Source organism: Phaethon aethereus, assembly GCF_964289735.1.
Source record: "Phaethon aethereus genome assembly, chromosome: 2".
NCBI classification, from domain to species: Eukaryota; Metazoa; Chordata; class Aves; order Phaethontiformes; family Phaethontidae; genus Phaethon; species Phaethon aethereus.
In genome coordinates, this window is record NC_138582.1 from 52,983,082 (window position 1) to 53,010,840 (window position 27,759).

General features: G+C 36.6%; 1 protein-coding gene across 2 annotated transcripts; it reads right to left on the bottom strand.

The window, feature by feature from the left end:
* Positions 1–1,129: 1,129 nt before the first annotated feature.
* TTC39C (tetratricopeptide repeat domain 39C) lies at positions 1,130–27,506 on the bottom strand (the record flags this gene model as incomplete). 2 transcript variants are annotated; one of them, XM_082014996.1, is made up of 13 exons in its annotated part: positions 27,458–27,506; positions 25,853–25,981; positions 24,755–24,866; positions 20,942–21,296; positions 19,461–19,629; positions 11,816–11,909; positions 10,861–10,968; positions 9,662–9,771; positions 8,860–8,983; positions 6,334–6,431; positions 4,447–4,551; positions 1,847–1,885; positions 1,130–1,219 (listed from the first exon to the last, which is right to left on the bottom strand). In XM_082014996.1, exons 1-13 carry the CDS (start codon positions 27,488–27,490, stop codon positions 1,130–1,132), a joined length of 1,566 nt encoding a protein of 521 aa, XP_081871122.1. In that variant the 5' UTR covers positions 27,491–27,506. The 2 variants fall into 2 exon arrangements, with proteins under 2 accessions (XP_081871122.1, XP_081871121.1); XM_082014995.1 differs by having other exon boundaries at positions 24,755–24,869.
* Between the last annotated feature and the right edge of the window lie 253 nt (positions 27,507–27,759).

Sequence of the window (27,759 nt, forward strand, 5' to 3'; positions counted from 1 at the left end):
CCAGATTTCCATTTGTAAGATTCTTTAAAAAAATATTTACCTTAGAATATGTTATTAACTGAATATAAAACATAAGGAGATACTACATATTACAGACAAAAGTAAAAAAGCTACAGATGAGCACACAAGTATTAAAAATTATATGGTCATGACAAAAGTTTTAAGCTCTCTGAGGTATTTCAGTATCTTAACACCACAGGTTTAGAATACCATATAGAGACTTAGGATACTGTAGTATTGGTATAACTACCAAAGGAGATTTTTGGTTTTGTGTTTTGTTTGGTTGGGTTTAATACCTTTAAAGGTCACTGCTATAAAGATTCAGCAGCCTGAATGAAAAATACGTACAATTACTGTCTCTGGCCTATGTATTTTAACATACTATTCAGAATATTAAAGACCAGAAATAAAAACTGCCCACACCGTAACTGCATGTCAAACAAAGTAAGTATTTGGCTGGAATGTACCAGAAGCAGAGATCCTAAATATTGACGTAATTTATATCACAAGTATGAGCTGGGTTGGGAGGGAAGGAATGAAGAACAGAAGGGGATGTGAGGTTTAAAATTCACACATTAGTGATCATGTGGTCACTGACATAAGCCACTAAAATTCAGTAAGATCTGCTTTTTGTGGCTGAACAGTTTTCCTCCTCCTGTGTATTGCCTAATGCTTGAAGACAAAAGAAATATTCTGCCCATTTCCAACTTCAGCATTTACACCAATTACTTTTATTGTATTATTCTAATGAAAACAGAAGTGCTCCTCTTGGCATATTTTAGATCCAGATCTATTTTAAAATCACACCTGCCAATATTGTCAAAGTAAATCATGTGTGCTTATTTAGGCTCACCCACAGAGTTACAAGTAATCATGTTCAGCTTGGTTTAAACAAAATAAAAACTGAAGAGTTAAAAACACAAGGTCACTTAACTTTCTTTCTGGCTGATCTACTTTTAGTTACAATTGTAATGTTTTACACTAAGCCACACCAACTCTGACCATACTAGGAAAGTGTCTCTGGCACAAGTGGTTTTCAGAAGAAAAGCTGGTCTTCCCAACAGCTTTTTCTTCTGCTTCATCTTAAAGTGCAGAAACTGTGGGAATGGATAACAAGATGTCCTGTCCATCACTGTGGAACTACTTCCCTTAGAGAGGCTAAGGCTGCATGTATGCGGACGTGCAATCTGTTCTCAAAGTCATAGCCAGTAAATTCCTCCTGGGGAGGGAGGGAAGAAAAAAAAGGCATATAACTATTAGTCTCCTTCACTTTAGGATGTGAAGATAATCTTATTACTGATGCTTAAGAAGTCATGTTACAAAAGAGACAGAAGAGGTGAACTAGAGATTGCATGTTGCAATATCCCTGCATTACCCAAAGCAAGAGAATTATTACAGAAATTCCAAATTGGTGAAGAGTGCAGAAAGGTTCTATTTCCAACATGCTGTTTGGATCCTAAGTAGTTGAACAGCACCTGCAAAGTTCTGCAAGTTCAAAAGCTCTAGAAAATCCCAACAGACCCAAGCAAGAACCAGTTGGAACAGACAAGGAGTGGAGAGCTGTCATTTTCAAACTTTCTGTAGCCAAATCTTAGTTGAAAAACTTAGTGAGGTCCTAACACTCCAGGAGAGGTCACTAATGTGAGCTCTGTCTATGACTGACCTAAAAATACGTATCTACATAACATACATAAATGTGTATCGTATACATTAACGTATATCTACATGATAGCCTTGTAGATGAGGGACACTGACACTTATTATCCACTCCCCCTGTCCCAAAACCACAACCTTTCAAATGCCCTCATCTCAGAAAGATAAAATTTCAGTGTGTCTCAGTTTTTACCTTGGCTTGGAGAAGTAAGGTTTTGCCTCTTGGCACAGTCTACAAAAAGACAAACATTGCATTAGAAATGCATTGCGAATATTACAGAAAATATCTTAACTATATGGCCTGGTCAGCCCGGAATAGCATCTCTATCTTGAAAACAAGGTACTGAGCAGCCAAAACCCTCTCAAATTAGGAAACTAGAAATACTAATGAGGCACCCAGGAAATGCAGTATTACATATTTCTAGTCTTCTACAGAAAAGGAGAAATTACAGCCTGAAATGCAAGTTGCTACTGATGGTGGTGAGCTGCAACAATGCACAGGGAAACAAAGGTTATGCTACAGATAAATGACTAATGGATCAATAGAGTAATTTTTGTTTCCTAACCAAAGTTTAAGCCATTTATTTACAGAACAAGCTATTGGATTTTAATAATCAACTGCCTGATAAAAGATAGAAAATTAAGTTTTCTTATTCAAATATATCTGAACACATGTAATTTCATATTAGTTAAATTACATTCAGTGTTTAAGAAATCTACAAAAGAATCTGTAAACTTCTTGACTTAACCATATAAAAATCTTGAAGAACTTGAGTTTAATAAAACAAAGATGATTCAGATAACATGGTAAATCAAACATGTAATTATGAGTAATTTTAAAGCAAAGTAAATTTAATATGCTTTTTATACTAAAATTACATTCGTATCTGTATCTGTTGCTCAGGCCTTTAATACACTCATCCTCTCAGGTAACTGTGACTTATAAAATCCTATTCCCTTCTCTTTCTTAACCATTATAGAGCTCTCACATGACACCACATCTAGTAAATTGAATTTTCTACAAATAGCATCCACTCACCTCTAATTCCAACTCTTGCTTTTCCCAACCCCATCCTACCTTATTCAAGTCAAGCATCTTTTACCTCCTCATTGTCCAAGTGCCACAAGAGGGTGCTTCCTGCATGACCCTCACATACTAAGTCCTACCATAGCTTCTCTGTACAGCTACAGGCTGAGGCTTGTTCAGTCCTCAAACACCCAACATGAAGCACATTTGGTTACTGTGTGCATACACTACATGTAAAGCCGGGAGGAAGGAAGGACTGCTCCCACATTCGCAAAATCTTTAGATAACTGCACTACCTACCACTTTTTTTTTTTTTTTAAGAGACATTTGACATGATCAAATTTAAATATGAACATGGGAAAAAAGGCAGCAGGAACATTACTGACTCACACCTCCCAACCAGGCTTCAAGGTCCAGTTCTAAGTTGTAGGGCAGCAGGGTTTTCAAAAAAGAACAATTATTTTTAGAAGCGTTTTCTAGTTTTGTCCTTTGTCATGATGATAATTTTTATTGAAAGGTTTTCCTTTCTTTCCTTCCCTTTTTAAGGGGAAGGTTCAGCTGAGGCGATTAAATCTGACAAGATTAAAAACAACTGAAGAGAGAATCTTAAGAATATAACATATTATCAGCCCAACTACTCGATACACTACTTACAAAGGTTCAAGTCATTACCCTGTAACCACTTCCCTTAACTTGCAATCTGATTCAGGAAGTACTACACGAAGTGGCATAAACTCCAAGCAGTGGTGTTATGTCTTTGAGGAGAGAAACAGCAGCACCAAGAGTGGTGCAGAAGTTGCCTTAGTTTAAGATTCTCTGGGCTCCCTAGGAGGCAGGGTATGCGCAAAGATCCGAATGATCAAATGTATCAAACCAAAGCCGTTTTGGACAGTTCAAAATACAAGTTTGATCCCCAAAACACAGAGCTATTTTAGTATGGCACCAAATTCTATTTGGAGAGAATAACTACAGGTAATCTTTGAGCTTGAACAGCATCCAACAGGAAATTAAATACCTAAGAAAAGGACCCTAGGCACTCGCCACACTAAATACCACCTGCAGACGACAAATCCCTGCCTACCCAAGGCATTCTCGCCAGGCCTCTACTGCCACCAGCAGCGGGAGCACTAAAGCAAGTAAAGGCAGAGAGAGGGCTTTGCATCTTGAGGGGTGACAGAAGTATTTCCATACCAGTATTTATATATACAATTTCTGTAAGCACATATTAAAAAAATGAGCATGATCATGGCATGATCAGAGGTGAAAAGTAAAGCCTTTATGTTGCTTTTTGGGGTAAAGTACTAAATAATAATCAAAACAATGTGGTGCTACACTCATCAAAATTCTTGCTTTGCTGATTGCAGTAGATTTGCAGACGTTCATTTTACTGCTAGAGAAAGACACCACCAATGGTGAGGAATGTAACAGCTGCCCTGAAGTATCTGAGAGTCTTAGGCTCTGTTTTTTATGTAAAAATAAAACCCAGTAGCAACAAAACAAGTCACTGCAGTGTTATCAACAGATAACCAAGCTCTTCAGAATGTCCTTATAGCTCTTGATATTGAAAAATTAAGACATTGTTACCTAAAAAGCATTGCATTTCTTGGTTCGCAAAAAAAGAGTACTAAGTTTCTTTACAGTAAGTATAAAACAAATTTAAAGCTTAACATACATTATCACCTATAAACTTTGTTTCATTGTTTGTATAGCACTGTGTTGACTCCCCACCCTAATTTTAAGAGTTTAAAAATAGGTTACACTATTACCTCTGGATTGTCTAACAGAAGACAGCCAAGTTCATAGCAAGCATATGGCTGGATGTATAAGTTGTTTTGACGGCACAGTTCATCTTTAGCAGCTCGCTGAAAGAACTACGAAATTAAAGAAAAAGAAAAGAAAAGAAGGTTTGCAGTAATACACTAAAATTGACTGTTTGATACTTAAAAGACATCCAGAAGTACCATTCAACTTTAAACACTAGAAGTTAGCCCAAATCTAAAATGAGATTACATTAAAAATTTCCAAATCATAGAGAATCTTTAAGCATGTACCCAAATGTTTTCACTGACACAACTGTATCAAGGCAAAACTATTTGTTTGGACTTTTATGGAGTAATATACTGTCTGTTTCAAAAGTCTTCCAACTTCATATTGAAAAAATAGTAAATCTATCAAGGAACTTTAACATCAGAGATTAAGTACCAGGATTATTTAAAATATGCTTGAGAGAAGCAGAATAAAGAAAAAGGAAAAAAGATTTAAAGCCAGCATCAGCTTCCTTGTTGCTTATATGAACTGCATTCTATTTTGGGGAGGAAAAAAATAGTTGTGCCTACAGATCAAAACCTGGAACAGTGGCAAAATTATTTGGTATGTGCTAATAATCAAACTTCTCAGTGCCTAACAGGTCTGGAGGAGAAGCAGAAAACCCATGCTTTTGGAAAGGTCCATCTCCAAGTGGGGTTTTTTTGTCTTATTTTTTTAAGCTGAATTTTCTTTGTTGGACGAAGTAAATCCAGCAGAGCCAAGAACTTCTCTGTTCTTCTTCCCAACTTCCCCTTAACTCTTGCTCCTATAAGCCACTTTAGCTACCATGTTCATTCAAGATACACAATTACTTTTACAACACAGAATAGAATCACAGAATAGTTTGGGTTGGAAGGGACCTTTAAAGGCCATCCAGTCCAACCCCCTGCAATGAGCACGGACATCTTCAACTAGATCACGTTGCTCAGAGCCCCATCTGACCTGACCTTGAATGTTGCCAGGGATGGGGCAGCTACCACCTCTCCGGGCAACCCGTGCCAGTGCCTCACCACGCTCATTGTGAAAAATGTCTTCCTTCTATCTAGTCTAAATGTGCCCTCTTTTAGTTTAAAACCATTGCCCCTTGTCCTATCATAGCAGGCCCTGCTAAAGAATCTCTCTATCTTTCATATAAGCCTCCTTTAAGTACCGAAAGGCTGCAATAAGGTCTTCCCAGAGCCTTCTCTTCTCCAGGCTGAACAACCCCAACTCTCTCAGCCTGTCCTCACAGGAGAGGTGTTCCGTCCTTCTGATCATTTTTGTGGGCCTCCTCTGGAGCCTCTCCAACAGGTCCATGTCTTCCCTGTGATGAGGGCTCCAGAGCTGGATGCAGGACTCCAGCTAGGGTCTTACCAGAGTGGAGCAGAGGGGCAGAATCCCCTCCCTTGACCTGCTGGCCACACTGCTTTGGATGCAGCCCAGGATGTGGTTGGCCTTCAGGACTGCAAGCACACATTGCCAGCTCATGTCCAGCATTTCACCCACCAGTACCCCCAAGTCTCTGCTGCTCTCAATCCCTTCATGCCCCAGCCTGTACTGATGCCAGGGTTTGCCCCGATCCAGGTGCAGGACCCTGCACTTGGCCTTGTTGAACCTCATGAGTTTCATGTGGGCCCATTCCTCGAGCCTGTCCAGGTTCCTCTGGATGGCATCCGATCCATAACGAAGTCATGCTAAACAGAAGATTTGCAAAGAACCTGACATACTGTTTTGTGAATTCCAACAGTATCACCAACAGCACTGAAAACTCATGGCTTGCACAGCACTCTTACTCAACAATACTTACAGTTTAACAAAATAGCTCATAAAATAGGGTTAATGGCGTAAAATATCATTTAACAACTTACCTGAACAGCATCTTCAGAATTTCCTAAGCATTTGTGTATGGCACCAAGAAGCAAATTCCTCAAACCAACAGCCGATGAATCATCAACATCCTGACAAGCTTAATGAAAAGATTCCAGTAAACAAACAAGATGGACTGAAATCCTTCCTTAGACAAGAATTGTGGTCTATGGTGACATTTGGTCTGATGATTAAATTTAACCGGAAGGAGATTCTAGTAACATTAATGTAAATCAAAGTAACTTGGTTTCTTTTAAATACAACCCATTTTGTATGAACCTCATCAAGCAATCTGTCACTCATGAGAACAATTCCAAACAGGAACGAATGGACTGAAGTCAAAGGCAGTTGGTGTGATGTTTTCACAAGCAGAAGAGAATCTGTTTGAAATACCCACTAAACGGTAAAGTTACGAAACAAATCACCTCCTTTTGGTGTTATGGGATACTGGGCTGTCCCAGATACTGAAAGAAAAATACATAAGCCAAGTTACAAGGAGCACAGGGCAAGCAGTTCAGACAAAACTGATTTGTTCTGAACTGAAGCCAAGTGCCAAGACACACAAAAATCTGTACTGAACTTAAAAACCCAGACTAGGGTGTTTTGGCATCACAGTTCTCAGTGCTGGTGAGAGGATAAGGCTTATTTGTCAGACCTTAGCTGGTCCACAATCCAGGGACAGACTGTGCCTCAGCTGAGTAGTAGTACTCTGTTTCCAGAAAGAACCGAATCATGATGCACATAACCATCTCTAGATGAATCAGGCTCCATTTTGATCAAGCTTATTAGCACCAGCTCTGTTAAATCAAGGTTAGTTCCATGAGGAGCCATTTGCACTCATCTGCACCGTTGCCTTCAAAAAGGCCAAGGTACAGAGAGGCTTTTCATCCCTTCAGAAGGAGCTTAACTGCTGTGCCTGGAGCAGTAGAGCTCCTTTAACTTCACATTCTGCCTCACCTCATAAACCCTGCCAGACCTTAACTAGCTCTCATTCACAACAGTTAATCCACAACCCAAATAAGCCACCTATGAATAACTAAGAGTTGGCTGCGTGAAGTATTTGGACACTACACAACACACAAGGCTGTCAACCCTCACTTGTATTGCGAGTCTTAAGTTACTTGGCATTTTACTTACAGAGATACACGTGGATACAAATTAATTCCTTTATTTTTTTAAGTCAACTTCTAGGCCTGACAAAAAGCCTGGAAATTCACCCCAGCAAATTACATTCCAATTGTTCAAGAGAAGAGGAAACAAAAAAAAAAAATTTATCCCCTATCATCTCATCATTCTTGAAATACACGTAAGGCACAGCAATAACATTCTCACTGTGAAAAAAAATTTTCAACCAGGGATCACTGATGCAGACACATCTGTCAATGTCATACATTACAAAAATTTTAATCTGCTAGAATTTAATTAAAATTCTAATCTCTGAATTTTAATCTGTACTGCCATTTCACATTAAAATGTGCACCACTGTCTAGAAACTTATACAAGGAACATCTACACTGCTTCTAAGTATGCAGGAGAGAAGCACATACTCTTTATAATCTCTGCAGCTGATTGTTCTGATGGCAAACGACAGACAAAAAAATTCTGAAATTTCTTTTTACATAAGTAAATCTAATTTTAGAGCCTTCATCATCATGTTTGGGACTAGAAAACTAAGGACCTGAACATAACCCACTGCCATCACCCAATTTAAATGGACAAGTTACCTTAAATTAAAAATAGAACAAAACCCCACAACTAGTCCTGACTCTCAACTTAAAGACTGGCAGTTTTCTGGCTTAACATAAAAGTCATGTACAATCCCCAAAATTTCACAATTACAGAAAAAAAGGAAGTCACTCGGTAGCAGATATTTTTTGTTTCGTTTTCTAAATGAGCAGGTAATAAACTTGAAACTGTTTGCAGAATGCAAACAAGCCTGATTGCTGGATGGAGGGAGGAATACTGAAAACTTCACCATAAACACTGATCCCATAAACTTTACGTGACAGACATCCAAAGACACCTGGAGACTAAGAAAGAGGCAACCATAAAATGCTCCTTTCACAATGAAGATGGTCCCAGCAGCCAAGACAAACAGAACCTTTATGTCACAGGTGACCTCACAAGCTACATATTTCCTCTTAGAATACAATTGACATGCAGAAATTAATTACTAGTTTTATTTTTTGTATTTTATAGCTGGGTTTAAATGAGTTAAATTTTGCTTAGTGACTTTGAACAATCACACTATTGTTTTATTTTAACAACGGGCAAGCACAACTGATTAAAAAAGCAACTATATGCAGCAGGCAGTTACACTTCTCCAAAAAACCTATAAAAATAGTAAAAATGAAGCATTAAACTGAATCATAATGGGTCATTATTCTGTTACTCAAACTGTTTTGCTATCACACAAGCACACAGGTTTAAATTTTCATGCTACAACAATCAGGTACTCCACACAACAGAAGAAAATTATACACCTTATTTGAAAAAGTAAATAAATAGATCAAGGAACCATATTATACCTTGGCTCATATGCTGTAAGTTCGAGAGGGAACAGTTTGGAAGGGCTTTCCATAAGTACAGTACTTCAATGGATGCCAGGACACAGAGCTCTTTGGTTGGCATTTGTTTTCTAAATCTGTCTGCCTGCAAAGTGGGGAGAAAGAGGGAAGGAAGATCTGTCATCTGCCCTTTTACAGGGAACATAGTTTTCACAAATGATATATTACAAACAGTAATTTTAACTGTTTCATGAAAGCATCCAACAGTTTTATGAAAATATGGTGGTAACTTATCTTAAAGACTTTAAAGACTAAAAAGCAAAATCTTTCAGTTAAGGGCTTACGTATTGATAAAATTAAAGCTTCCTTGTATGCAGCCTAGATTCGTTTTATTTTATTTCACAACCTCAAGTACACACTGACTGAATGCTGAAACGGCAACATCTGCAAGATCATCAGTTGGGAAATATTTCCTAGACAACTCCTAACCTTCAAAAAGAACTAAGGCTTTGACAAGACGAGATAAAAAGGACTAAGAAAGACAAAGCTAGAAGGAAAATTACAAAGCAACCACAGTATCATATATTTTTATCTTTAATAATTACTTCATTGTAAAGTGAACAGCTAATTCACATTTCCTTTGCTAGGTCCTTAAAGTACATGACACTATTGTTTTTCCACCTAAATCTTTCCCACTAATTCTACAGAAGCAACATAGGAGAAAACAGACAGAGCCTTCAAAAACAAATGCTGGTAAAGAATTCAACAGATATACCAAGTGTAATTACTGTACTGAAACAAGTCAGCCTATGCTAAACCAAACCTTTTTCACTGAAAATTGTTCGATCTGATTGTTTTTTCTTTTGAAAAGCTTCTGAACTTCCTTGAACACATTCTGAGCACCATTGACATCACCAGTGGCTCCTTGACACACTGTGAGAACACAGAAACAAAAATAGTCAGTCTCTCCAGATGCCTGTGAATTGTTCATAGTCCACTAATCTGTACAAATATCTACATCTTAAATTATTCCAGTAGTTTTTACACCAGCAAAAGTGAGGGTTATTTGTGTTTTGGCTTTTTTTTTTTTTTTTTTCCTTTCAAATGAGATCTGTCCTCCCAGACTAGTTAGGAATCAAAACTGAGCAAGTTTTCAAGTCCTGGTTTCTCAGTGACAGGTGGTCCCTACAGTGACATGATGGTGGTCTACAAAGAGCTGACTCATTACAGGATGTTGCCATTTCAACTTGTTTTTCCTGTTAAATTAAGATAGCTAAAAAATTATGTGCTTTAATATTTCTTTAGTATTTCCATACCAGCAACTGCTGTTACCTGTTGCAATAGCGGGGAATATTTCAAATAGAAGGTCTGCACTGGCACGCTGTCTTAAAACAGCATTTTTATTAGAAAAAAAACCACATTCTGAAAAAGCACAAAAAATTCTGAACTAAGGCTTTAACTTGAAGCAAGACAAAGCCTGAGCCACTTTCAACATAACCCACTGTTAACACTACTGGGATATGAAACAGGAAAAATTAAGATTAGGTATCATACGGTCACAGGAAAAAAAACACCCACACACACTTCCAGAAAGGATCTAGATTGGGCATTTGACAAACATGCAAATCCCAACTCTCCCAGGTACTCGCTGTGATCATTAAAAAGTCAGTACTACTTTTTGTACCCGTTAAAGGAACTAATACCACCCACCCTCTAAGGATTTATTTAAACCTTTTCAATACACTATTATGTGACCTGTCACTACACTGACAATCATAATTGTATCTACATCTAGAAAGGGGCGGGGGGAGAGAAAGTACATACCCACATGTTATGTTCATGCATTCACATGTACATTATATAAAACAGAATTATGTAAGTCAAGTCTGGCATAAAGCTGGGTGAGCAGCAGGCAATGTGGAAGGCACTATGTGCACTATTAAGTTTCCCAAAACAAAACAGTGCCAAAACCTTATCACATCACTGCTTTATCACTTATCCAAACACACTGAATATACTCACCTGCTGTTAAATAAGCATAGTAGCACTGGGACCACCTGGATTCATTTTTAAGCCTTTCAAAGGATTCAAACGCATCTTTGAAATTCATCTCTATCATGCTGCACCAACCTAAAAACAAGACTAATCTAACTTCAGAGAAAGCAGTAATTCAAATTTGGTGTCAACATTACTGAAACACACAGTCTGTTATGAGAGCTGGAGATAGTTTAACAACTATACCAATAACTGGAAGAGTTAAAACCAAAACAAATCAATAACACACATTTAAAGTCTGGTTTAAATTTACTGGGAAATGTTGAATTGTAAGATTCCATACAAGACAACAAACTCACTTCAGAGCAACAACAAATCTACACAGACATCAAAAGCTGTCTTCTTTTTTTTAAACTATATTTTGTAGGATATTGAAATTTATAAAGCTACTACTTGCTCCCTTATTCTTCCCCACTGTGACAAGATTCCTTAACCAGACATATTTAAAGCTTGAAGGAACAGATCTTCTCCACTCTAAAGACCTGTATACAAATTAAGAACATATAGCATATATTGATAATGACAGAAGTAAATGAACATGAAATATAGGTCCTGCAAACTGTGAAGCTTCACTAGACCAACTAGGTTTTGGCACAGAAATGGTGATTCCACAGACAAATCAGATGACTTAATTTCTCTTTTTAAACAATATTCTGTAGGTGAACAGTTTGCCCTTGATTCTATACGTCTACTCCCTGATTTTGCACCACCTTGTAGTTGCAGAAAACTTTAAAATTATGAAAGATTGTCGAATTCTACTTGCCCAAACAAGACAACAGGATTATCATAATCCATCCAAGACAAAGGCTAGTATTCTAAAAGCTTTTTAAAAATCCTAATAAAAATAATCCAGTTTGTTTATTGGAGTTACTAGCCTAAACTTGAAAGTGAGCTATTGATAGTACAAGCATATCCAACTTACCTATTTCATATAGGCAGACATGTTGAATCTCCCTTTGGTCTGTTGCAAGTTCCAAAGCGGTATGAAACGAGGTCAAGGCACTATTGATTTGACACTAACAAAAGTGAAAGAAGAAAAAAAAAAAAAATTCAAATGTCTGAAATTATCAAAATCAAATTACCCAACAAATTTTTAAAGAAACATTCAGATTTCCGTTAATAGGTATTTAACTATATGGTTAAAAAAATAACTGAAGTGTCCTACAGATTGCAGCTTCTGGTTTAATTAAATGAAAGAGGCACAACATGACATTGAGAGGAAAACCTCAAAACTCAGACTCTAGATTATTTTACGTGAGCTAAAACCCACCATCGAGCTAACAGTTTCAAGAAGGGATAACATTAACTCAGTGTAATAGACCCACACTGCAATTCCTTTGGCCAGCTTCCCTCTTCCCAGCGCTCTCAACCTGATCACTTTTGAATGAAAGTCTGGGCAAATTATGACAAAGCCTTTATTTACAATGATGAAGATCTTAAAGAGGTCCCATAGTCAACATATTTTTCCATATATTTCATCTTCAAGATATGAAACATAATACAAGAGCCAAATTATAAGAAACAAGGGAAGTAAGAATCACTAATACAAGGCAACTCATTTATACTTAAATGAAACTTTAGACAAGAATGCAAAGCATTTGTTTGCAAGGTACTAACAATCAGTTTCACCATGTACAACAATAAAATTTAAAACATACAGTAAGGAACTTGCACTCTAAAAGTAATTTAAAAAGAGAAATGTAGAACACTACAGACTTAAAAATAGGAGGAGGGGTATACTAGCGGAGCTTAATAATGATCACCAGTAACTTACAGCCAGTTCAGATCATCTCTCAACCTTAAAAATCAGTGGCTGTGTTCCTTCAATTTGCTTTTAAGGCCAAAATTAATTAGTTTTGTGCAGTAAGCTTTTCAGTAATCTCATTTTGACTCTTACGAGTCATTCCGTCTTTAAAAGTCATATAGTCTTAGCATCTGCCAATAAAGTTTAGCTTTCTACACAATAAGGGTATCTTTAAAGTTTAATTTTATTTTTAACTATTTCACCTTTTTCCACGTCAGTTACCACTGACCACTGTTCCTCAGTAACCACTTTAAAAAACAGTTAATAGAGAATTCATAAATGCTGCACAACATGTGAGAGAAAAAACGTCTTGATAAAATCATGTTACCAACAGCTTCGCAAAAAGAGGCTGATAGCTTTTGTAACAACTAGAATGATAGTTCTTTTGACTACCTTCATTTCTAGTTCTCCTAGTCTAGGATGGGACTTCGCTGTAACAATCATCGTAAAGGGGAGGATGCAAATCAACATTTAATTAGTTTTATACACACACACACTATATATATCTCTCTCAGTACGTCCTGTACACGCTTTAATATAGTTCCTATATTTATTCTCACAGACAATTACAGTAATTTATGCAACACAAGAATCTTTAGACCACACTCTGCTGGCTAAACAAGTAAGTGAAAGAAACCCTTGAAAATGCAAACCTGTCATCTATGCTAGCATAACTGAATTAAAATTCCTGAAAAAAATCTGCAGCACTGTATCTTAAGACCACACACACAGAGCTCTAAAGTGATTTTATTAGATTTCCTTCTTTGTCTTGTCAGGGAAAACTCTTTTTAGTTGCTAAGGAACAATTTAACCATAAATCACACATATTGCATGAAGACAGCACAACTGCCAACAAAGGGATCCACAGCAGTATCAATATAAACACTGTACACTTTGAAAATAAAACAGTGAGTAGACTAACATGCTTGTTGGCATGACAGAAAAATATACTACACAAAGACAGGTGAGTTATATTTGCCCTCTAATTTACCAGGGAGCCTGAGCAATGTACACTTTGTTTACTTTTATAGCAGCACATTCTCTCCACTACACATTACTCCACAAATGCTGCATTACCCCAACACAACTTCCTGGAAAATAAGTGTTATGAGCCCAGTCTTACAGAAAAAAATAAAATAAAAATCATGTTGGCTTAAAACTTTACCTTTGTGCTAAGTTTAGAAGTTCAGTAAATCTAGGTTTTGAATGCTTCTGTGGAAAATAATTAAAAAAAAAAAACAAACCTAAATATTTAGTCCTCTGTAAAGATACTTTACCTTCTAAAAATCTAAAAATTTGAAAATATCTATCACTTATTTCTAGGTCATGTTATTCCACACAATGACTAATGGCAATTACATCATTGTCTGCAACACCACACAGCAGCCTGGGGCAGCACATGAAATACTGACCACCTGGTAACATACAAGTCCAGTTCGTTGAACAGTCAATCTTCTATAATCCATTTCCCTAACTGTCTAGATCTCTCAAGTGTTTTGACATCTGCCTAAGTTTTCCTTAAGCTCCGCGCTCAGTAATCATGTTTCAGAGACATTAATTATTGAAGTTTCCATCATCTCCAGGGATTGTGACAACATTTCTACTCTGAGTGTTAATTCTTAAAATAAATTAACTACTGTTTACTGCTACAAAGAATAAACAGAAAGAATTATAAAGTCCCAAGGGTCTGCAAGTATAACATCATAGCTGACACTTGAAATTTATGTTCTTGAGATTTAAAGATGTACACACACTTGTAATTCCTTCAACAAGCATCCTTCACACCTCTCTCGGACATAATACAAAGACAAAAAAGATTAATCCATAAAATGTGTAATATACAGAACTACATAAACATAAGGACTACTGAGGTAAGATTATGGTTCTCATGTTAACATTTCTTGACTTTAGATTAAAACCAAAACCAGCCCAAGGCACCAACCAAGCATCTGTACAGTTTGCCAAGCCAAGGCGGCTTCCCGAGCCAACACACACTTCCCCACAGAGTTGTTCCAAAATCCCAGGATACTTTCCCTCTCCCAGGACCCCTTCTGTTCTCCATCAGCACTATGAATTTGTAAAGTTTTTAAAAAGTCACGCCCATAATTAAAGGGAAACCAACAAACAAAAGAGGACAATTTACACTGGAGGACACTATATGAAAATTTCAAAGCCTGGATTTTCTATTCCTCACCACACACCTCTCTTTCCCTAGACATGCCACAAAATCAAAATAGAGTGAAACTAGGATTCTGTATTTTATAGCCTAGAACAAGTAACTAGAGAGGCCAGCATAATTCCTGAAAATAAACCTTGACATTACACAAGATCTGAAAATTTTCTTTACTTAAGACATCACTGTGACTTTATTCCAGAAATCCATTTAAGACTTTTCAATGCTTATAATTACTCTTGCCCTCGGGCTACTTTTTCATGCCACACCCTCCCACCCCTAAATGAGAATGATACAACTGATACCAAGAAGTCTATAAAAGGTAACTAAAAAAGCAAGAGTACTTGTTAGCAGTATATTTAATTCCGCGATCCCATTGCACATTTTCACCAGCCTGCACAAACATGCTGTAGCACATCCGAATGTACCACTGGTGTTTTGCTTGTCAGCTGGAATATTTGGTACTTTTTCCTTCAGACTCTTAACATGCAGCTATACCAACTGAACTCTATAGATCAAGCCTCAGAATCTGAGATTTTTGTCCCAGCCCCAAAGATTTCTTGTTTATATATACACACCCAGAGCCTGTTCCCAAAGAGAAGCAATCTTGCCCAGTTCATGATTCTGTCAAACTTCATTTTTGCTTTACACCATTACCACTCTCCACATGAAGCTATCAATCTATTTAACTATTTCTGAGTGGGGTGATTTGTACTATTTTAAAAAGCAGATGGAGATTTTTTTTTAAGTGTTGCTGATGGAGGGGGGCAGAAAGCAAAATTGCAAGCTAAAAGGCAGAGATACCTAAGATTCAGATCATGACCTTATACTCTTCCCTCTCCCATGCTACCACCGAGCCCATCTTTCACTACTAGCCACAATACCACACTTGAATAGTCGAAGTCACAGTTTTAAAAGTAAATTGGTATTTATTAACATAATTATAATATTAGGCAAGACACATTTAGCAGACGGATGGCAATATTTTTATTTTCACAGTAATAAGAAATACCCAAGGGGTATTTCTGAAATTCTGGATTTCAGACCAGCGGGTTTCAGCAGCTATTAGACTAATTACATTTTTAAGTACCCTTTAGGCACTAGTATAAAACATTAGTCTCACTTGGTTTTAGTAGCTTAAGCATACATAAAACATCATTATCAGCTCTAGTGTAAAGTATTTCAAAGATAGAAACAGTTAGACATTCATAAAGAAATACTCGTGAGGCTGGAATACATACCATACAATCACATTTCAAGCACAGCAATAGTTATGTCCATAAAAACAGTCCAAGTGAATTATTTAAAAGTCAGGAAAAAATGCTACTTTTAATAGGCGGTCTCTTAACTTACTCACTGAAAAAGAGACATTTGATCAGCCTACCACTGCAATCTTTAACTTTCTGGTGCACTTTCATTCCAGCTTTCCCAGACCATCCTCCTCTCCTTTCCCTCAACTCGTTCATTTCAATAATCTCCAAACATTTTCAGACTTAATTTCTCAAACACATGAACCTGGGCAAAAAGATGAAAGATTATCTGGTCCACGTTTATAGTACCTATAAGGCTATTTCATAGAAAACCAGTCTGTTAAGGCTTTTATTGACTAATATTCATACATGCTTTCTGGAGTACAAAGCAGTATATGGTCACATGCTCTTTGTTTGCCTTTCATGTTTTGTTTGCCTTTTGCGCCAGGGGAGGTTTAGATTGGATATTAGGAAAAGTTTCTTCACCGAGAGGGTGGTCAGGCATTGGAACGGGCTGCCCAGGGAGGTGGTGGAGTCGCCATCTCTGGAAGTGTTCAAAAAACGTGTGGATGTGGCGCTTCAGGACATGGTTTAGGGGACATGGTGGTTCTGGATTAATGGTTGGACTTGATGATCTTAAAGGTCCTTTCCAACCTAGTGATTCTGTGATTCATAGTCCCGTCACTGTGAAATCTTCCTTCCTCGGCAATTTTCTCCTTTGTAAGATTTGTGTCTCACTACTGCTTCTGCCTTTAGATCAGCTTCCCTGCCTCCAGATGCCAATGGCTGAACTGCACTCCTTACAATTTCTTTTTTCCGTGGAAAAGAAAATATACACACAAACACATACATGTTAGCATTTACGCACAGACTTGCTAATAGAAGCTGAATCACCTGAGAGTTACACAAAATGGATGTGTTTGTAGCATCAAAGGCTATAAAAAAAAAAAATCTGATGGACTGAGTGCTAGTAGACTCTAATACAAAGCCTACAGTGACCGCTACTGATTCTTATTTCCAGAACATACAAGCTCTTCTGTATAACAATGTATAAGCTGCCCTTCATTACTATTAAATTTATCACATGTTAAAGACTATAAAACATACAAGCTTCAGCTCACGGTATACTTTAAGTGCTTACAGGTTAAAGCACAGACTTACCAATTTCAGTAAGCCATCACAAAATAATATTCCCATGCCTGGCAGAACAAATTTAAACTCACCTGTGCATTTAACGATTTCAAGGAAGGCCACATAAGCACTTCATAGGTTTTGCAGGAGCTCCACTCAGCCCCCTTGTAGATGAGGGGGAAATTACTACTCGGCATATTAGTTCGTAATCTAATAGTATACATGCACTTCTGGTTCAGAACATACAATAAAACCAGTGTCCAGATTTAGGACATGTGTAACTACAAGTGTATTGTACAGAAACGCAGTACAGCTCCCCATGCCATTGCCACCAGCCACACATCTGCCTTCGCTATTATGTCAAAAACATTTGAGCAAATTAAGCTTGCAAATTCCTAACAGAGTCTACAGAAGAGCTTGAGACATTTAACCAAAACATTCAGACACAGCAAAGCCTCAATGATACAGTGCCACTTAGAACAAAAGAAGGAAAGTAACAAAGAAACCAAACCAAACACCAACACAAAAAAAAAAAAAAAAAAAAAAAAAGAAAAAAAGGAAGAGGCTCCTGAATGGAAAAGCTCTCATGCAAACAAATACGCGAACAGGGACATTTAAATCCTGTTAGCAACCGATAAGCCTTCTGCTGACTAAGAGTATGGCTACATAGCATAATGTATAGCATTCTGCCTGCCTCTGCTAACTAACTTAGTTAATATGGCCACACTGTCTCTGGCACAAGCTATTTCACTTGGAGCTAAACTTCGGTATCTATCTACAGCGTCACGTAATACACAAATACTCTAAGATAACAAGTAAAGAATTGCTTTAAAACATAATGGTATTCCAGAAAGGGACTGGCTACACAAACTGACACTCATCCCAAACCTTTGTGTATTTACACGCAGAAACATACTGTGTATTGACAACTATGTTTACAATTTTGCCCTAGCTTGCCCTGAAAGTCCTAAGAATCATACAATAGTTGAATTTTATTCCACATTACACTAACATGAAAAAAGAAGTTCTAAATAGCAAGTGATACTCTAGCAATCAACATATTTACATTTTCAACTGCACTTGAGTTCATTTTGTAGTTGTTCCTAACAAATTTGAGCTTTACCACAAGAATGGAACATGCATATAATTGAACAAAGAGCAGTAAAATCTTCCCCACTCAGAAAACAGCATTCATTCCCAAAGAATGACAGCTTACCTGTAACACTAGTTCCCCAAATGCATTTTTGCTTTCAGAAAGACAGCAAAAAGAGAAAAACAATATCCAAACCCCACACAAGAATATGCCTGCAAAATCTGATAGCAACAGTAACAGAACAGTGGGGGCATGCTTCTGTGGCCTATCTCCCTCAAAATATTAAGATGTATTTGAGAGACTGCAAACCTAGCAAAGAATGACTATCAATATTAAGATCTGGATTAGCTCTTGTAATTATGATGTTGAAATGAGGGGTTTGAACGTTCTGGTTTTGTACTTTTTTGTTGGTTTTTCTTATTAATGTAATTGTTCTGGAAATATTCTGGGCTAGTAAGAACAGCAGCTAGGAGTTGAGTAGTTTGAAGTTCTCACCACTATCTTATATTATCACAGATTCTTAAAGAACAACTCAGCCAAAAACCACAAGGCCACTGCAGTGTTTGAATGACACTCTGCAACAGCATTCACGAACACATTTTCAGTAAATACGTTTCTGCTTGGGTCAGCACTCACCCTTAGCAACAGAAAACATCCTGGTTTGACCCCTTAAAAGCAAAAGCAGTTATTTGAGGGAAATCATTGCAGAGAATTAGCTGTATATGAACAATGCATAAAATGAGAAGGGGAAATGCTATGTACTCAGCAGATAATACTCAGATTTTAGCTTGACAAGCAAAACTGAAATAGCTATTTATGCCACAAGAAAGTCATGAGTGCCCAAAAGCACTTCCTTTTAGCACAGAGCTACAAATGTATCGAATAGCTGAAAAAGAATTTCAAAGTGCCATTAATTCAGACAGAAGTAGTAAAAGAGCAAGTTTGGCATGTGAACTTGAAACTAGGAAGGAGTTAATCCTTTCTTCTTCTCTTTCTATGTACCTGTATCTTTAGCCACAATTTGCTGAATCTTGCACAGTTCATTCACATCAGAAAAACATAAAATAAGAAAGGGGGGGGGGGGGAATCATTCAAAAGGAAGAAAACATGCAGTACCTCTAATCGCTGTATTCTTCCCTTGAAGAACATGAACAGAGAGGAATTTGGATAAGCAGATTCCTTTTTTGCAAGAATTTCTTTTGCCTCTTTCAAGCCTGCCTTGTTATCGCTGCCATCAAGGGCAAAAAAGGGACGAACAACTGTGTGGTACCACAACAGAGCTAATCTAAAAGAAACATAAGAGTTAAAAGGATTACAGCTCATAAACAGAAATTTAAGGATAATGTTCTACACAGGCAAATTTTTTAAACGATTCTGAAAGACAAAGATAGATATGAATCTTTTGTTACACAACCTGGTTTTAAAACAAACACAGTACTATTGCCGTACATCAACATACTCCTAAACCGCACTTGAACATACAATTCAGTGCACATTACCCAAAGATAATGTAACAATCAAGCTCATAGCATCAAAGCAGTTGAGCTTTGGAACTCCATAGACTGTAAAAAAGAAAAATCCACGGGAAAACTTTGAAAAACAAATTGTTCATTGCTGGGGACGACACACCAAAAAACCCTACAAACAAAACCAGCAATAAAACTAGACAGACATCAACAGACACACCGAAAATCAATGTCAAAAAGAAATACATCTAGGGTTCAGAAGTATATGTCATGTACATCTACATGACCTACATCGCTGCTGGAAACAAGGGTAGAGTACCAAGATTTCCAAGACCATCTGAAGAAGGAAACACCCCCAACAATACCATTTTTCTTTCCCAGACAGGAGAAAGCATAAATCAACAGGAACATTTAATCGTAAGCTTTCTTAACCAATCAGAAATCCAATTCTTCTCCAAGCAGAAGAGACTTTAGCTCTGCTGTCAATGCTTCAAAAGTGACATCTGATCGCACCTGCAGTAGGTCCAGTAATAAAAGCATTTATTTGGAGATAATGGAATAATAAAGCCATTTATGAGGGCAGTTTACATTAGGTCTGGATAACCCTTCACCTGACAAAGGCCTAAATACAGTATGAACAAAAAATACTCCTCTAAAAAGACTACAAGGGAACACCCCATTTTACTCAGATGCTAAAATTAAAAATAAACTGGAATAGATCTTTGGCTAATAGCATGGATAAATAGCTAAGTGAGATCAATGAGTCATACAAAATAGCATGCTCTCCATAGTGGAGAATATAACTTGGGTAAATTTACTCATCCTTCAGGGGGTGTTTTTATTTACTGTTGGCATATAAATTACTAGACATTAGAATAGCAAGTACTGAAGAATACAGCAAAATACCGACATAAACCCCAAAAACATGTAAATAACTAACATCAGAGAGATCTCATACACTAGTTAGTGATGAATTTACTAAAACATGGCATATTAAACCAAAAACTACAAGTTTATTTTACCTGCTGTTGTTTCCTTTAAAGCAACACAAATTTTTGGTTTTGACTTTTTTCCAGTTACTTACTTTTAGTACTAAGTTATCTACCAAAGCATTTCAATATAGCTACTCACGTAGCTAAAGGGGCCTTCATGTCCTTACTTTCACTTGCATACATCAGTGAGGAAAGCCCCTGTAGGCGGTCTCCAGGAAAACCCAGCAGGTTGATGATTTTGAGCAGGTTTGGGGGCACCATGGATATGCAAAGGTGAAAAAGTCCATATCCAAAGCTAACAGCACCTTTCAGTCTGTTTAGCGAATCCTCCGTTACACCTTCTGCAGCAATATGATTATCATTTGCAGCATCAGAAGTCAAGGATTCCTGAGTTGTTTTCTTCTGATATATTTCCTGAAGTGTATTAATGTCCGTATAGCACTTATTGTAAATTTTCCAAGCTTTTCGGAGTATCCACCCACCTTTTATATATGCTAAAAATCAAAGAAAAAAGTATTTCAGGGACATATTTGAGAATCGGAACATAGTAAGTAGTAAATGCTATTTCACAGACCCTAGAATGCTCTCTATATTTGCATTAACTTATTGCATAAAAGATTTTGTAATAGCTACTGTCCTCTCAAAGAGGTCTTTCATAGTGGGCGCTACAAACTTAGGTGCTTTTCAACTAGAGATGTTAAAACAGCATGCAATAAAAGGGACTTCCATTCAGCTACGTAGCAATACAACTGTCAGAAAGAAAGAAAAGAAATCAAAGAACTTTATGCTGGATTCTGCTCCACTATAGAGTGGAGATGAAGTGGCTGCCTGGCAGAGAGAAGCAAAACTCAAAGAGATTATACCTCTTAAGCCCAAATGACATTAAAAGACAGTTGATAGGAAAATACTAAAAAACCCTTTCCTTTTGGTTAGATAATAAAATAAGATTTTCAACATCATTATTTCCCTGTGACTCATGAACACAGCACCTTATAATTATAAACAAAAAAATCATAGGAAAAAATAAAAGAATGCATAACATTTTATGGTTCTAAAACATTTTTCACTTGGCTAATTTCCTCAATTTCAAATGCAAGCTGGGTACCTAAATTTCCTAAAAATATGGTCTTGAGCATTCTCAGTTGAAAATGAGAGAATTCTCAGTCTCATTACCCCTCTTCACAGGAGGGTGAAGAAAGGCATGACACCAAAAGATGAAGATGTCCACGGTGAATGCTGTGTAAATAGGCAAACTGGTTATAGCACATCCTTGGATAATGATAAGTGGTAAACAGAAAAACAAGCACAGAATATACTTGTACACGTTAATTGTAAAAGCAGACACCAGCATTTTGTGTGTGATAGAGCCCTGAAAGTTAGGAACTGCAATGACAAAAGATTTAGCTAAAAATGACATAAAATAAAAGCATGGTTATAGCAGCAGTGTTCTAAACAGATTAGCACCAAATTCACAGAGATCAGTGTTATAAGTGATGCCAGAATTAGATCATAACAGATGGGGTGTGTCAAAGAAAAGGAAAATGCTATTAATACCAAACCGCTCTTTAGAAGCCTTTGACAGCTTTGACAAAATCCTTCCAATTACAAAAAAACATTTCTAGAGAAAGTACCATCACAGACTAGACTAACTCTTTTTGGATTCTTGTTGTATGAAGACGGGATGAAGCTAGTTTCATAGTCTTAACAAATCGCACTGAGAAAGACTGCAAGATTTGCATTCTCAGTTGCAACAGAAGGGGTCTGTCAACATGAACTTAAAGTATTAAAAAAAATTAATCCTCTATCTTGAGTTCCATATTAAAGCTTTATAATAAAAAATGTAAACCCCTGCCATGACTCAGCTGCATTACAAAACTAATGTTGCTTCAGTTTTAAGCAAGTAGGTCACTTTTTTGCTGCACAGAATATTTTTTCAAAGTTATGTGGTTCACCACAAGATGAATGCTCATACAGCTATGCATAGCAATGCAGCAGACAAATAATAAGGAAACACATGTATTTTACTTGTCCTACAGATAGCATTTATGAAAATAGCTAATTGCTGTGTTTTGATGCATGTATGAAATAGAAAGGCTATGATGTGGAAAAAAAAGCATAGTTTTAGGCTCTACTTCCATCAGTGTGCTGTCATTAACAGTTCACTAGCACAGCATACCCCTAATAGATTTGATATGCTAAGATAAAGCAAACTAAAAAAATAAATTTTTTACTTTTTAAACATAAAAATTAAATCAAGCCCAATCACCGATCTCTCAGCATGAACTTCTGAAAGAAGTCAAACTCATGACATCTGTGGTAAATATCAAGAAAAGGTAGTTCAATATTGCTGTGGGAAGCTAACATAAGTTGTTATGTTACCAACTTTATGATGAAACTACTTCTAATACATCCATGAGGATGAAAAAGAAAATCTAAAATGTGTTAGGCATATGAGAAAGCAGCTTGCATGTCATCATATGCTTCTTGTCAAACTCTTCCAAGACGACAAACACAAGAAATTTTTCACCCAGAAATATCTGCTTGCCTCTGAAAAATGCTTTTTTTAAAAATTACATTCATTTCAATAATCTGGTTGATACTTCTGTACAGAAACATGATCAAAACAAAAAATGTTTATACACAATCAGAAAGAGAATATACTAAACAAAATTAAATAATGGATCCAACAGTTCAGCAACAGCAGTAACTAGCAGTCACTGAGGTGGCACTTAACTGCTTGGAATTTTAACTCAAGATTTCGGGTATATTTTTTATTCAGTAGAGTAACCCACATATACTGCATGTTCTCCAGTACTCTGCTACCCACTTCATTTCTCTGAGCAGCAGACAAAAGAGAAAGGGAACAGACACCACCCTCAGTTCAGCATCCAACCCAGTTATGCAGCTGCAGAACACACACTGAAATAAGAAAAAAGCCTCGGGGGGGTGGGGGGGGGAAAGCGGGAACCAAACACCCAAACAAAACCCCAGAACTGCATCAAAAATAGAAAGAAAACCTTTCTGCAGCGCTACAGACACAGCAGATGGAAACACTCCCTGAATTTCTGCAACCTAGAACCAAACACATTCTTGATGCCATAGCTTCGAAGAAACCAAGTCTGCACATCACAGAAAGCACTGACTGAAGATCTTAAATAATCTGAATGTTATTTCCCCAATTCCTTTCAGCAGGGTTTTCACTCACAATGTGGTCTGACTGCACTCTCTTGGTCTTCACTGATTTGGTAAGAACCTGTGAATGTGTTCAGTCTGTGTCTGACCTTGACCACATTTTCTATAGACTCATGGATGAAGGCATGTTTTAAGATTATGCAAGAGATCCGAGAATGTAAGAGAACATTAGAAGCATCTTTGAAGCTGAGACGAGGAGGTTTGTATTTAACATGACAGGATTAACCTCTTTGGCATGCAAGGACGCACTTTGGTGACCAGAGAATAAGAACTGATTCAGCAGCTCCATCTTCACCACTCTTCATTTAAAATTACTTTCACTAGCAGTTTGTCATCTCCTTGAGCTGCCATGAACATAATGCATATGGGACATTAGGATTTTCCTAGTGGCTTGGACTTACAGCCTCTTTTATCTTGCAGGCCACACGAAGCACGCAGATGCTACCCATCTTTGTACCAACTCCTCAAATGCCTCTATTGGAACATGCAAAAGATTCCAACCTATCTAATGAGAATCAGTTCAATATGACTGTTTGTATGAAAAAAGTGTAAAGATGTCATCTGTAGCAATCCAACACGTTTTATGATACTACTACATACATAAAAGCAGAACAATACCTCCAATCTTGGAATGTTTCAAATGGAACTGTGCTCTTTCTTACAAAAGTTATCTTTACTAGTCATTTCTACTTTATGATGAAGCTTTATTATAAAAGACACCATGCAAAAAATATATCTAAACATTAAAGCCACAGCACACCTGATAACTCTTGTTTTACAAATGAGAGCACAGCCAAGTAGACTTGACAGTCTGCTACAATTATTTGTCTTTGTAGACGATCTATCATGGATAGAGTGGATTTTCGTCCATCAACCTGTTTGGAATATACAAACACAGAGCACAGAAAAATGTTAACAAAGATACAGAACAGTGGTCTAAACATGACAAATTAAAATATCCAAAATTAACTGCAAGTGGTAGTATTGCTACTAAATGAACTCAGCATTTTGAAGAGCAAAACTATGGTAAAAGCTCTTTGACAGGTCATCAAGCAAACTCCTACCTAGTAAGCAGGGAAACCTTACATATATGCTATGAACTATTTTTCTTAAGGTTCTACAAATACTCAGAACAGATTGGAATTTCATTTAATTACTACTAAATATATCAGACATGCAACTAAAAGATGTTAGATGGAAGAGCACAGAAAGGGTTATATGACAAGTGGCAGGGAAAAGACAGTGCCTCTTAAGGGCACAGAGTTAAGTATGTCAGGTTCAATGCTTTTTATCAAGTAAACTAAACATCGAAGAGAAATGGCTTCTTTTTCTAATGTAGACCTGCTATGTTACACTAGGCAGGCCACCCTACATTTCTATACTACTACTTTAACTAGTTCTCAATCCGCATGCTTTACTCTTCCTTCGTTATTCTAGAATTAAAAAAAAAAAAATCTAAAGGAGGAAGGAAAATTCCCTAGGAATATGCACTATGCAGCCTCAATCTCACAACTTTTGAACATTAGTAGAGTATGTACGAATTAAAGTTAGCCTGAATTAGACAGGCTACAAGCTTCCTGAAATAAGTTTAGTACGTCACTGATTTGAGGTGTTAAGAAAATAACTACTAACATCAACCCAACCTGCTGCTTTACAAGAGGCATTACTTGACCCTGTATTTTATGATACTTAGGAAATCAAAGCAAAATATTTGACTCAACTTCTAAATTTATTATTACTCTCAACTGCACTTCACATATCAAAAATAATCTTTTCAAAATGCAAAGAGGAGAGGAAGGAATTTTCCAGAAATATTTGTCCACTACACAATTCCATATTTTACAAATAACATTCTTACATTCTTTTTAATCTTATTCTTGATTGTTTCTATAACTCCAGCTTCTTCACTTTCACAAAGTTTCTCTGTAGCCTTTAAGTCATCACATGCCAGCTGCATTTTCTCTTCTTCAAATGTCATCATGGCATTCTACCAAAAAAAACCCCCCAGATTTGAATGATAAAAAAACCCCAAAAATATTTTTATTTTTACAAAAGCTACAGGAAGGTTTATAAAAACTTGACAATAAAACTTACTTTTTTTTCTTAAAACATATTAACACACAGATCAGTACACATACTTCTACACAGAAACACCAAACTAGAGATTTGAGAATGCTTTACCAAAATTTCAAGACAAATCAGAACATATGAAATCTTATCCCCTTGTCTTAACAAAGCTTCACAGGCAAACTGAATGACCTGTCACATTAGATTATCAGAAGGAAAATCTATATAAATTAATTTTCAATTATGTAAGGCACGATTTGCATCCGTGCAGATACTGCTTTTTATATAATTCATCCACATAAATAACAGGCCTCCAAAGTCAGTAACAAGTAACAGCTATTGCATTTTTCAAAATAACCACAATTCCTACATATGTAGGAAGGTAAAAAAAAAAACACGCATCCAACTCCAACTACTGCTGAAATAATTTAGAAAGAATTTCAGGACAAGACTCTTCTTTTCCTGATGCTTTATTAAACAAAAGCTCTGAATGACACAGGCACACACAGTACTGCTGCTATGTTTAGAACAGTAGCTAAGCAAGATATTTTCAAGATCCACTGATGCTGTACTGTGATGTTACTTATCTGACTTGATGCACTGAGCCAGTGTAAGACAGAGATTCTCTCCTCTCCATTGACTTAAAAGCAATATGCCCCAGGAGGTTTCCTAACCAATGTATTTTTACATATTTCATAGTTTACAGACACTAGAGAGAATTCAAATTATTTTCATTTGCAGCCTATCTATTTCGGGCATAACATAATAAATTTTGTCTTTCAAAAGACTATTACCATAGATAATTTCTGGTGCAATCTAACACCAAGCAGCAAAGTCAGAATAAGGACAGCCTAAAAAACAAAACTCAAACATTTTCTCAGTTTTTATATCAGATAGGCCTGTTAAATGCTTTTCTTCTTTTTAATATGTATTAAAAATGAGACTAACTTGTTCATTACGACTCTTTCAGTTCTCATATATTCAAACAGGAAGCAACACGAACGGATTAACAACTTTCACCTGACAGTATGGATGGAGAAATTTTCAATAGCAAAAGCTACCAGGAAAATCGCATTTATGAGAGTCAGTTTAATAATACCTCTACTGCTCATTCAAGAGAGTGTTTTATTATGGCTCTTTTAATGGAACACATAAATATTACATACATTTGAGCAGCTGAATCACAGAACCTTTACCTTCTATTTAAACCACGTAAGTAAACAAGTTTTATAAAACATAATGACTTATTTTCTAGCTACATTTAATCTAAAACTTTGAAAAAATTAAGTCTCAAAAAGAAACAAATTAGAGTATCCACCATTATGAACACATGCACGCACCTACAAATATTAACCACAAGAGAACAGTCGTATACCCTCTACTCCCATCTACTCACCAAAAAACTGACAAAACTGGCTCCAAAACTCATTAATGGGCTATGGTTTCTGTAAAGAAAACAAAATGTAATTACTATATTTACATGTATTTCCTATTGTAAAGATCAATATTGCATTTCTTGATTTATATATCTGTAAATAAATATTGGGGGTTTTGTATTAAGTTATAAATGTATCATTCTGCAAGACATAATGGAAATGGAAAGCCAAAAGCTTCATTTTTACAAAGACTCAAATATTATAACTTAAAAAAAATTTTTTTCAAGCATTAAGCTGTAGATGTTTTTTAAGAGAAACTGCT